At 31.4% G+C, this 13,868-nt stretch overlaps 1 protein-coding gene across 4 annotated transcripts in view; it reads left to right on the top strand.

Annotated features, from left to right (window-relative positions):
- Nucleotides 1–13,868, top strand: part of ATP9B (ATPase phospholipid transporting 9B (putative)) — a 448,624-nt gene that overhangs the window by 206,732 nt on the left and 228,024 nt on the right. For all 4 annotated transcript variants that reach the window (XM_074273531.1, XM_074273522.1, XM_074273514.1 and 1 more), the window contains exon 10: nt 2,595–2,670. In XM_074273531.1, coding sequence (XP_074129632.1) covers nt 2,595–2,670 — 76 coding nt within the window. The remainder of the gene's footprint in view (nt 1–2,594; nt 2,671–13,868) is intronic.

Here is a 13,868-nt window from a genome sequence, read left to right as displayed (position 1 = left end):
TTCTCAGGATGACGTTGCTTAGTTTGTCTTAGGGTTCTCATTAAAATTTCTTTAAATTGGATTTTCTTTCTACTGATTCTCTTTGCTTTATGAAATGATATTTTACATAAATGTCCATCATTGTTCCCCATAAGTTTTTATAAACAAGTTTTTATTGTTATTGTTTTCCTGTATCACTTATATACTTGGCTTCCATCTGTCTGTACTTGGTAAGTTAGTTAAGCGTTTATGTAAATGAATTTTGCTAGACTTTTTTGGTTCCCTTCTTAAGGCAATTATTTTATATAAGCTAAATTTTTATATAATATTTCTGCTATTTATACTCATCTTTAATTATCAGTAACTTGTTTAAGGATTCAGGTATTTCACTTATATACTTTTTCTCATTTTTTCTTCTTACTGTGCTCTTTTTCTTAGTCTGTATTCAACTGATTCCAGAGGGGGTTCCCACATCATAATGATTATTTTTGTATTTGTTAAAATATAATTAATTTTATTTTTGATATTTTTTATTTGTATCTAATGCTTATCAACTCTTTTCCATAAAGCATTCATTATGACCATAGATTGTGCTGCTTACAAGTCTTTGGCTTCTCTTATTATTTTTCTTGACTAAACTTTGATATACTGAATGTTTCTATCTTTTTTTTTTATTCCTGATGCAATTGGGAATAAGTGACTTGCCTAGGGTCACAAAACTGGGAAGTGTTAAGAGGCCCGATTTGTATTCAGATCCTCCTGACTTCAGGGCTAGTACTCTATGCACTGAGCCATCTAGCTGCTCCATATACTGAATGTTTCAAAACTTATTCTCACTTTTGCTTTAAATATATCAAATATCACAGTTTGCATTAATTATTTGTAGGTTCTTATGACATTCTTTTTTATTTTTTTTGCTAAGGTAGTTGGGGTTAAGTGACTTGCCCAGCGTCACACAGCTAGGAACTGTTAAATGCCTGAGATCATATTTTAACTAAGGTCTTCCTGATTTCAGGACTGATGCGTTATCCACTGTGCCAACTAGCTTCCCTGATGCCATTCTTTTCCTAGAAAATTCTAGAGCATATGATCATGGACTTAGATCTAGAAGAGACCTTTGGAGTCTGATCTTATCATTCAGTTCTCTAGAAGTTCTCTAGTCTACCTCTTTTGCAGTTTTCTGATTCAAGATCCTGATACTTTTTCTTCTTTGCCTTGTTATCATTTCTTTAATTAATCAAGCGTGATTAGTTACTAGGTATTTAGATAATTAGTATCTCCTATATGCCAGGAATAGAGAATACAAAAATAAGGAATGAAGCAATCTTCACTATTATAGCTAACAAGAGAAAATAAGTGCATATATCTAAATATAAATTAAGTGAATGATTTGGCTATGTTTTAAATGATTAAAATGTCTTAAATAAGAATAAATTGTGGAAATGAAGCTTATTTTTCTGGATTTGTAGGAAAGTGAAATAGGAATAAATTTTGGGGTTTCTTGATTTATGTGAAAGATAAGAAAGGTCATTTGCCTTCATGCATATGCCAAGGAAACTCCCTAAATTAAAAAGCTTCTTTACAAAGCCTCTGACCAATGTGAATTTTGCTATCAGAAATAATCATGTCTGTCTTCATTGAAAAAACTTACTTTTAAATAACAAGTATAACTATAGAGTGTATTGCTCTGTTTTTTTGTTTATTTGTTTTTTTGTTTTTGGGGTGTGTGTGTGTGTGTGTATGTGTGTGTGTGTGTGTGTGTGTGTGTGTGTGTGTATTTAGATACCTGTTTTATTATGGATCTCTGTGATCTCATTGTAGAAAACTGCCATTGAAAAATTCTCATAAAGTACATATTAGCAATCTGTGAAATTTTTACTCAGAGAGAATTGACTGGGTCTAAGGTTACACAGTCAACATATAAGGTGGGAAAAGTCTTCTTGACCATACCCATGATTCTATACTGTTTCTGTATATTTACTTGTCAGGGGAAAAATTGAGCAAAATGCAATTTTTATTTATTTATTTGAGGACCAATTACAAAGTCTAATGGCATAATAGTAGTATTTTTAAGAAGCATAATACTTTGTTCATTATTATTCTACAATTTTCTGATAATGTCTGCAAAAGAATTTTTCTCCCATATATTCTTACTTAAAATACATTTTTATCTGCCCATATTCATAAAAATGATCCATTTATCAATGACCAAACTTTGTACCTACTGGGTGCTAAATAAATATTTGAATGAATGCCTTGTGTTTGAATTATATCTGTGCTGAAGTTTTCATATGGGTTTTTAGAGAATATTATTCAGCCAAATGAATTCTTTAGAATTCCCTTTTTAGTGTATTATCTTTTGTAAAACTTATATTATTAAAATACAATATAATTTATAACGTTTATTTTTAATATTTCATAAGAATATTTTAAGATTATTTCTGTTTTCTTTACTTCTTTCGTACCTGATTTTTTTTATCTTGTTATATTTTTCCTATCCTAGAATGTGCTACTTTAAAATTTTTCTCAACTTTAGTTTAATTAATGGCCATGTCCTTGGCACATTTTATATTCATCTAGCATAAAATCATTTATTTGAAATTTTTTTTTAACAGGAAGATAGTGATCCACCCATTCATGAAAGTCTCAGCATAGAAAATACATTATGGGCAAGCACGGTTGTTGCTTCAGGTGAGAAATATTTTGTGCATTTACATTTGAAGTTATATGCAAAGATGGTACAGCAGGGTGAAATTGTGTATCAGTGCAGGACAGTCCTTGATAGTGCATCTCCTGCCACTCTGCAATACTTTATACCATACTACAATTACTTTGCTACTATTTGTCTACTTCTGAAAAATGTAATGTGGCTGTTTCTATTGTCTTGTCAGTTCTTATTTAAAAGTCAACTTTGTCCTTAATTGCAGTTAGTATAGTGTCAGTCACTTAGAAAACACTCAGTAAATGTTAGTTGCTAATTATAATTGCATATTAGTGATTTTATCACTTCAGTTATTTCTGGTCAGTCTAAGGTGATATATTCCATTATTTTGTGTGTATCATTTAACAATTTTCTTAAAACACAACTTGAAATTTTAGAGTGCTTTCCTAATATTTACTACATTGAATTTAAAAACACCACACCAGTATTTCAGCTGTCCATAGAATGGACTATCTGTATGTAGTCATTCCAGTTTTTTTAATACTCCCCCAATCTTCCATTCTTCTTAGACCAACTCTTTTTGTTTTCTACACATACAGCACCAAGCTTTTTCCTCTGTACATGAATACTCATGTTGATCTTAAAACTTTGCTCATTTTTTCTTTTCTACCATATTCTTTATGAAATGTTCTTTAATTGGCATTATCCCATAATAATTTTTAGACTGACAGAAATATATATCTTGCTGGTTATCTGATCCTGCCTCTTTATTTTATAGGTTAGGAAACTGAGTTCTTAGTGGTTGAGTGACCTTCCTAAAGTTTCACAGATAATAAGTTTAGAGAGTTTACATTTGAACTCAGTGTTCAAGTTCAGTGCTTTTTCTATTACATCACACTGATTTTTCTTCTCTGAATTTCAAGGTCAGTAATGGAATTCTTAAATTTGAAGATGTCAATGAAATCTCTTCTTATTGAACTTAATTCACTTAGTTTTAAAGGGGGATTAGGAAATCTCCTAACCCGAAGTTTTCAACATGAAGTCCTAAGTATAATAGAACAAAATTAAAATGTAACTGGCAAATGTTTTTAAAAATAACAAATACAATAGAACATATTGTTATTATATGACTGGGGGTGGTCATATGGACCCTGTTTCTATTTTCTGTTTGAGTTTGACTCTACTGCCCTCAACAATTCATTTTAAATATTATATACACAAATTGTGTTTCTCCCCAATAATGACATCAACAAGAAAAAAATATATGCAAGTTTATTTGTTAGCATATATGTATTTATGTATAATATATATTGTTTTCATCCTTTCTGTGATAGCTAATTAATTGGGTTTTCTCTTTTAATACTTAAAACCTGGAGCTTCATATGAAAATCCTGCTTAGCTAGATTGTATTTCTTTTTGTGACATTTTCAGATAGCTTACAGTCAACTTCTACGTTAGCCAAAACATGAAAATTGAAGATATATTTTATATAGTTTTTACTCATAAAAACTCCTTTCTTCCCACACTGGTAGTTTGAGGTGTGTAGGGTGAGTCTATGTGGGTCTATATATGTGTGTCCATGTGACAGAGTAATATTTTATCAACAAGCATTTCCTGAACTCACTCTCTTTACATAACATTTTTAATTGGAGAGAGTATACCCATATCCATTCTTATTTCATATGTACAGTGCACATAATAATGCATGGGATAGATGTTGTTAACCTCATTTTAGAAGTAGAATCAGGGATGTTAAAGTTTCTTACCTAAGGCAATAAGGCTGTTAAGTAGGAGACATAAGACAACAACTTTAGTATCATGAGATAGAATCTGAAATAGCTTCATGTCAAATTATATAGACTACATTAGGTAAATAGATATTTTAGTGGAAACTGTTCTGGATTCATCATTCAGAAAATCTGAATTCAAATCCCCTTCAGATATTTACTTATCTGTGTAAACCTGGGCAAATCAACCTTTCCTCACCTTTGTTTCTTTATTTGTAAAATGGAGGTGATAATAATATCTACCTCACAGAGTTATTGTGATAAAGTACATAAAGTATAGGTATTATTGTTAGTAAAAGTTTTAGTTATTTTTGTTATTGTTTTTGTTATTATTATAGATCAATCTCCCTAATCCCAATTTCTGGAAAAGCTGGAAGGGTGTTTTTTTGTTTTGTTTTGTTTTGTTTTTTTAATACGTCAGTATGACACAAAATGAGATGCAAATTGTAAACTATAATCATCTGGAATCATAATAAGGATATCTGCTAAAAGCAGCTGTTTTATGTTGGACCAAATGTTGACAGATGAAAAGGTGTATAGCTAGGAAAAGATTAAAAAAATTTTTATTTCCCAACCAATAAGGAGATTATTTTATCTCAAGTTAATTCAGTTGATTTACAAATTGGTGAGGCAATTTCTGTATTTCTGCTTGGTATTATGGCATAACAGTAAAGTTGAGCACCCTGGAATCTTTTCAGCTTTATTAATATTGACTCATCTTGGAAGGTGTTGGCATACTGACGGATATACTATCAAATACTCTCCTCCATATACATTTCATTTCATGGAGAGAGCTCATTGGGCATTTTTCATTTGAGTCCTTAGTGAAGTAACTGACTAAACAAGGATGAGAAATAAATGAAACAGCAACCATACTCATGAGTTTCTCTTTGACTTAAGTCTCTTATTCCATTCTTTGGTAAATAATCTTTGGAATGGTAAGTAATTCAATTTGACTGGAACAGATTAAAAATCGATGCTCTAAAAGAAAACTGGAAAAGTACATTGTAGTCAGTTTTTTAAAGTTTGACTTTACTTCTTAAATAATAGGAACCTATTGAAGGTTCATTTTTTTGTTTAAGTGGGCTTACTCTGTTATAAGAGTGGTGCCTTAGGACTAGATTATTCAGGAAGTTGTGTAGACCTTGACCCAATACTCATGGGAAAGGAATATGATATTGTTGTATTTTAAACTGCATTCCTCCATGTAATATATTTTAAAGGTGATAATCAGTCTTTCACAGTTCTAGTGGGATATAGTTAATAAACACTACCTTCTATAAATCTGTATAATTGACCCTTCTTTATTAGCTCAAGTGCCTCATATTGTTACATAAATTATATTATATGTACTTTGCCAGCTTCCTCATACACAGGCCTAACATTTTATCTTTCTTAACACAATACCTCAGATCAGAGATCTAATACCATAAGATGAGAAAAGCAATGATCCCTCTAAATATTTGCTAGTTATGGCTTTTATACGACACATTCATATCTTCTGTCTAAAACAACATAAAACCTAAACATTAAGAAAATTTATCAGCTGCAAAACAAAAAGAATTTGCCAGAAAATGGGCTACAAAGTGCAACTAATTGTTGATGTAGTAATTATTGATTAAGTTATTCAAACAAGTTATATTTGCTTTGCCTTTTTTAACATTAAAATTTTGACTCAGTTCTACGTTTGAGGTGTATTTGTAGCCTAAAAATATGCCAAGTAGAATTAACTATATTCAGAACATCATAGTATTCGGTGTCTAGAAAATTGTATTCTTTGGAAATTGCTAGTATTATCAAGAGCATATAATATTCCAGCATTTTTATTCGAAATAGTTTATCCCATTATGGGTTTGCTAACCCTTTAATCCAACATCATCTTTCTTAAATAGTTAGTATGCCCTCTAAATTCAGAGGAAAATGAACCAAAAAAATGACTTGTTATACATAGATGACATCCAGCTAGATGACTTTTCCAAAAACACACAGCTCTTTCATATCATTTCTCCAAGGAAATTAATATGTTATTAGGACTTAATAAATTTATGCACCAAGAAAAGATATAAACTGAAGGTTGAATCCAGGGTTTCAATGGAGCGATAAACAAAGACACTGCTTATGCACATGTTAGTTTTGTCCAGGCAAGCTATCAGGAGAAAGTTCTGTCTAAATACATTAATGTACTGGTAACTTTAAATCAAATCTAAATAGAAAGTTCTCATTTAAAGTAATTAATACTTAACCCATACAGATCTAAATATGCATACATTTTTTTAAAATGTAAAATGGATTGTAGTCAATTTACAAAGTATACTAATAATTTCACATACAAAATAGAGAGCTTATCAGCATAAGACAGCTGTAAAGAAATTGACATTTCCTCTCTAAAAGACAAGTGAAAGGAGCAGGGAAAGGGAACATGCACTTACTATGTGCCAGTCACTTTGTTGGATGCTTTATAAATATTATTTCATTTGATCCTCACAATCACCCCGTGAGAAAAGAGGAAATGATTCTCATTTTTACAGTTGAGGAAATTGAGGAAGGCAGAGTTTAAGTGATTTGTCCAAAGTCACATAGCTATTAAGTGTTCAAGGCTGATTTTGAAATCACATTTTTCTATTTCCAGGTTCAGTCCTTTCTTCACTGTACCATCTTAACACCACAAAAAATAATTGGCAGATATTCTTGGAGCATGTGTTAAGTTGAAAATTTACAGAAATACTTTAGGAACGAGTGACTATCACTTCACTGAGCAATAGTTACTTGATAACAGGCACATAGCATTGGATTATCAAATGTTATTAAAAAACGTTTCTATCCAAATTGAACATATAGAAATATTTAAAATATAACAAGTAAAATTAAGAAATACCTTCATAAACTTAGCTCATTTAACAAATACTTAACAAATACCTGAGCTGTAGGAATATTATAGAAATTGAGATAATTATTATATAATTAGTGCCAGGTAACCACAATCAGAAATGTAGGATCAGCCTTAAAGAGATTGGACTTTTAAGAAGACTTTTTCTTCTCCCCTCCCCCAATTTTTCAAAACATTTTTATTTAAAGTTTTGAGTTCCAAATTATGTCAGTCCCTTTTTCACTTTCCCCTCCCTCCCTGAAATGGTAAGCAATCAGATGTAGGTTATACATGTGCAGTTATTATTAGTCATTTTGTACAAGATAGCTTGAATAAAATGAAAAAAAAAGCTGAAAGAAAATGAAAAACAGCATGCTTCAGTCTGTAATTCAATCAATATCAGTTCTTTCTGTGGAGTAGGATAGTATGCTTTACCATACTCCTTTGCAATTGTCTTGGATCATTGTGTTGCTGAGAATAGACAAGTCATTGTTTATTCATTGAACAATATTGCTGTTATTGGGCATAACATGCTCTTGGTTCTATTTACTTCACTACTCATCAGTTCATGTAAGTCTTTCTGAAATTATCTTGCTTGTGATTTTTTTATAGCACTATAATATTCTATTATATAGCACAATTTGCTTAGCTATTCCCCCAATTGATATATTCTTAATTTCCAATCATAAAGATTTTTTTTTCAAGAAATATACCTCACAGTATTCTACCAAAAAAATTATTTATCTATCTAGCAAATTCTAACTTGTGATTACAATAATATAGTTATTAGAATTAAACTCCCAAATTTTGTTATCTAGCATGGACTGGCAGATAATAAATTTTCAGATTACAAAAATAGAACTCAAATTATCCTTGACAATTCAGCAAATTAGCCATATGGATGTTGAGTGAATATCACAAATATAGCTGTTGCCCTTAGTCACCTGAATATAACTTTGATCAGTAAAAGCATATGAGCAATATTTTTAATAGATGTTTTCTTGCCAGTAGTTGTAATGTCTTAACTACATGGAATAAAAAGACTTCAAAATATAGATACCTAACAAATGAAATAAAAATTATATGTGACTTTTTTTTTTTTAATAGTAAGAGGACATTTTTTTGTCTCAATTCTTACTTAGCTTTAATCACTGAATGGATATTACCTGGTCAAGAAGACCTTAGCTTAAAAAAGGGCAAGGTCTTCTGCTGCCTCCAGGGCCATCTCCACTTTTTCATTTGTATCCTGCCACTGGACCCAGATGGCACTGGTGAAGAAAGTGAAGCAGCCTTCCCTCACTTAAATCTGGTTAACTTGCATGTCATGACATCACCTCCTTGAAGTCATGGTCCTCTTTGAGAATGAAAGACAAACTACAACAAGAATAAAAAAAAAAGGATACAATGAAATAAATCAGAAATATTAATATTCCACTTGCTGAAAAGTTTTATTAAAGATTATGATGACCTTGAAAATAGACAAAAATAGAAGTGATAAAACAATAAAAAGGCTTTTGTTGTTTGCCAAACAATTTATCTAAACAGTCCAAAATAATTTGCCAATTTTGGCAGAGTTCATGTTGTTTTGTACAATTATTGGAGCATATATTAAAATCTTACAGAAATACTTTTAGAATAGTCAGATATCATAGTGATTGATAGTAAAAACTTAACAATAGGCACATACCATCAGATTTAATGTAAAAATTAAGGAGTAGGATTTAAAATGGGTGATTTCCATATGAACTATATGATAAAAAATTTAGCAAAAAAGAAGCATCTAACAAATTACTGGTTACAAATTTGTCTATAGAAATACAAATGCTTATGATAGCAATTCAAGAACACATTATTGCCACTAGAAATTATAGAAGCATTATTCTTACAGAGTCTGGCCTTAGTATTTAATGTATATTAGCCAACAGATTAGAATTGCACACTGTCACTGCAAGCCTACAAAAAAAATTATTCTTGTAAAGGATTCTGGGACGATAGCAGAGTACGTAAGTTCTCCTGATTTCACCCACAAATAGAACAAATTGGCGCCTCAGGGAGAACATAGACTTGTGAAAAATCATGCAGATTTGGGGTAGAACAGGGGTCCTCTTGATATAACCAGAGAAGATAAGGAAGAAAGAGAGGAAATCCAAAGAAAGACCCAGGACCCAGGATCCACCCAAGTTAAGTGCACAAATCTCTGAACTAGTTTCCCAGAAACACCAAGTAGGGATCTCTTGAATGAGCTGGGTATGGCAGGAACATCACAGGAACCACAGAGACTTTCACCTCTCTGACTGTCCAGTTGTGTTTTGAGTCCTGGAGACTGAGTGAACCTTGGCTATTTAGGAAAAGCAGGCCCAGCTGTGCTGCAGGTTGTGGCCCTGGGAGAGAAGGAACCAGAACACCTATGATTACAGAGACCATGGGACATGGACATTCTTGGTTGTGGGCACTTGCTGGATAGTGGAGCTTTTGATTTGGGATTCCTGATCAGGGGAGAGACCTGAAGTGAAGCCAGGGACACTATTCCTCCTACCCTAAGAGTAGACCTCTTGTTAAAAAAACAAAAAACAAAAAACCAACAACAATAACTGAGTTGATAAAGAAAAAAGAACCTCACCATAGAAACATACTATGGGAATAGGAAAAACTGGGATTCATCTTCAGAGGAGGACCTTGAAATTTAAAAAAAAAAAAAAAGGCTACTCTAAAGAATAATATGAAATGCTCCCTACCCAGAGAGAATAAGAACTCAAAGAATTTAGAAGTCAAATGAGAAACATTGGGGAAAAAGTAAACAACCAACTAACAACAAAAACATCCAAGAAAACAAAAAGATTATGAAAAAAAAGTTAACCAACTAGAAAAGATATAGAGTCTCAAAAAAGGAAAATAACTTTTTGAAAATTAGAATTGGGTAAGGGGAACCCAGTGAAGGTATGAGAGACCAAGAAATAATAAGAAAGATTATGAAGAATGAATATATAGCACAGCATGTGAAATATAAGAAAAATGACAGATCTGGAGAATAGATAAAGAAGAGAAAAACTAAGAATAATTGAACTGCCTGAAAGTTGTGACCAAGAAAAGGACTTTGACACAGTAATGCAAGAAATATTGTCCTAGAGTGATAGAACATGAGGCAAAAGTAGAAGTAGAAAAAATGATCACCATTTCACTGAGATCCTTTGTGGAAAACACATAGGAATATTATTGCCAAATTTCATAACTCCCAGATCAAAGTGATCATTTTACAAGAAACAAGGAAAAAAAAAAAGAACAATTCCTGGTACATGGGAGCTACAATTAGAATTGTACAGGACTTATTAGCAACCCTAATAAAAGACCCAGAATCATATCTACCAACAGTCAAAAGAACTAGGCCTGCAGTCAAAAATAACATTCAGCAAAATTATCTATAATATTGAACTTTCAATAAAGTTACAGACTTTCAGGACTTTCTGTCAATAAGAGCCAATATCAAAGAGTGATTTCAAGGACTTGTATACATTGTTTATGTTTTTTTTGGTTTTTGTTGTGTGTGTGTTTTTTTTGTTTGTTTGTTTTGTTTTGTTTTGTTTTTAAACATGGGAAATTTATAGCATATAGTGCTCTTTTCTTTTCTTTTTTTTGGTATTTTGCATTTTGAGGTGAGGCAGTCGGGGTTCTGGCATATGTTTAAGATTGACATCAGCAATACAACAGCTCAAAAGAAAGACTAGGGCAGAGGTAAGGTAAAAATTGCTATTATGTCATACAAATGAGGTGCAGAGAAAGCATAGAGACAGAGATATTAGAACTGGGAGGAGGGCTCACATCAGGAATGGGTTAAATAGACAACACTACATTTATATTATGAAAGGTATAGCACCCTCCAGAATCTATTTTTTTAAAAAGTGGGGTGAGGGGTGGGTGGGCAGGGAAGAAGACAAGGGAAGGATCCATGAGTGAGGGGAGGTTAAGTAATAGCAAGGCAAGTTAGGAGCAGAATTAAAGCAAAGGAGGTTAAGTAATAGCAAGGCAAGTTAGGAGCAGAATTAAAGTAAAGGAGGTTAAGTAATAGCAAGGCAAGTTAGAAGCAGAATTAAAGCAAAGGATCAAAATCCCCAGCAGGGATAGGAAGGATGTGTGTGTGCCTAAGGATGGAAGTATGTGTATGTATATATCTACATATGTATATATAAATAAATGCTTTCTTAACTATAGCCTTCTTGGGGTTGGTGAGGGACGGGGATGAAAGGGGGGAAAAAGAATAAAGTAAAAAAAGGTGCACAGCAGAAAACAAAAGAACAATTTACAAAGAAGTAAAGAAAAAGATGGACTCATGAATATAATTTCTTCTACATGTGTGTGTATGTATATATACATACACACACATGTAGAAGAAATTATATTAATTATATATACTTTCTTGAACTGGTATTGGTTGTATATATGACAATGTTCTCTTTGTTTAATTTTGTTTTGTTTCCTTTTTGTTTTTGTTTTTTCCTCATTTGTTTCTTTAAATAAAATAAATTTGGGGGAAAAAAAGAAAAACTATTCTTATGCAAATATCTAGCAAGACTAGATTTGTGCATTAATAAAGACTAAGTGGTTTAAAATCATGTATGTAGCATTAGGGAAAATGACAAATTTTGGAGGGAGTATGGGAAAAGAGGTACATTAATGTACTCTCTGTAAATTGAATTAATTCAGCCATTATGGAGAGTATTTTGGAATTATTCTCACTCCCCATCCTCCATACACAGAAATTTTCATTGATCTCTCATTGTCTGAACTCTAAATTACAAAATCCTGTTTGCTTTTATGATTTAAAACTCTTTTCATTCTAACTCCAATCCAACTTTTTTACATCATCTGTTATCCAACCAGACTGACCTCCTACCTGTTTTTCATATGGCATTCTATCTCATGCACTTTTGTTTTTGTACTAATCTCCCATGTTTGGAATGTTCTAGCTGCTCATCTATATATTTAGATCTTTTACTTCCTTCAAGGCTTGGTTTCAATATTATCTTCTGGAAGTCTTTACTAATCTTCCTAGTTATTAGTTCTGCCTCCCAAAATTACTTTTTTATTATTATTTATTATTATTAATTGCTTATTATATATTATGCATGTATTTACATATGTATATGCTTACTACCTTAATAGCCTGTGAATTCCTTGAGGGTGGAGACTGTTTCATTTTTGTCTTATTATTTGTATTCCTTGAACTTATGTCCATGTCTGGCCCCATAATACACTTTATTATAACTACTTTGCACTGTTGCCTCCAGTTTTATGTCTTATTTTTCTAAACCTTTCTCACCTTTGTGCCTCTGTTCCCACTTTTCTGAATGCCTGAAATACTTCATCTGTTTACCTGTTGGAACAAGTGAATAAATAAAAATATCTCACTCTGCTTCTTGAAACTTCTCTGTCAGGAGTAGTAAATTCAGGTTTTGGAATTGTAGTTTATACTTTTATCGACAGAATTATCAGTTCAATCAATGATATTATTAGTACATAAATTACTCTGATGATTCTGTTTGCTTCATTCTGCATTAGTTCTTAAATTCTTCCCAGGCTTTTCTGAAACTGACTAATTTATCATTTTATTTTAGCACAATAATATTTCATTATATGTATATAACTTGTTTTGAATATTTTTAAATAGAAAAAAAACTTAGTTTCCAGGTCTTTGTTATCTCTAAAAAAAATTGCTATAGATATTTTTGCACCTGAGTCTAGGGTTGGTATGGTTGGGTCAAAGGACATGAAAAAAAAAATCTAGTTTTAATTTTGTTGTTATTGGGATTTTTTGGTGGAAGAAAGGCACAATGAAAGGAATGGGAGACAAGATGTAGTTCTGAATTGTTTTCCACAGCAGCTGAAAAAGTTTAAAGCTCTACAACAATCCATGTACTTGTTTTTCTATATCTCTTCAGTATTTTTCATTTTCCTTTGTGAGGCTGATGGGCATAAATGGACATTTTAAAAGATTCTTTGTTGTACATTTCTCTATTTCAGACTGTCATTGATATATTAGAATTCTTTCTTAGAAAACTGCTTGTTTTCCTTTATCTCATATCTGTTAGAGAATAGATCTTGTTCTTAAAATTTTAATCAGTTCCTTATATATATTGGGTATAAGACTTTTTGATATCAGAGAAACTTATTGTTAAGATATTTTACCAGATACGTGTTTGTTTTCTAGTTTTAAGTGCTGTGGTTTTATTTTTGCAAAATAATTTCAATTTTATGTACTAAAAAGTTTTCATTTTTTTCTTCTGTGATCTTCTTCATCTGCTATTTGGTCATCAACTCTTTCCTTGTCCATAATCACAAAAGTTATGTCTTCCTTGCTCAGTGAATTTTTTGATGATTTATCCCTTTATTTTTAATCTCACATTATACTATTATATATTTTCTTTTTATATGTTACATACCAAATACATTCCACTAATTTACCTATTTTAAAATTAGAACTAAAAAATAATAATATTATTTATATTATATTAATATTATAATAATAAGTTTAATGATTATTGTTTGAAATTTGTACTGCTTCCCTTTATGTTCTAGATCT

This window comes from Sminthopsis crassicaudata, chromosome 1 (assembly GCF_048593235.1).
Source record: "Sminthopsis crassicaudata isolate SCR6 chromosome 1, ASM4859323v1, whole genome shotgun sequence".
Lineage (NCBI taxonomy): Eukaryota > Metazoa > Chordata > Mammalia > Dasyuromorphia > Dasyuridae > Sminthopsis > Sminthopsis crassicaudata.
This window is presented reverse-complemented; position numbering and strand designations above follow the sequence as displayed.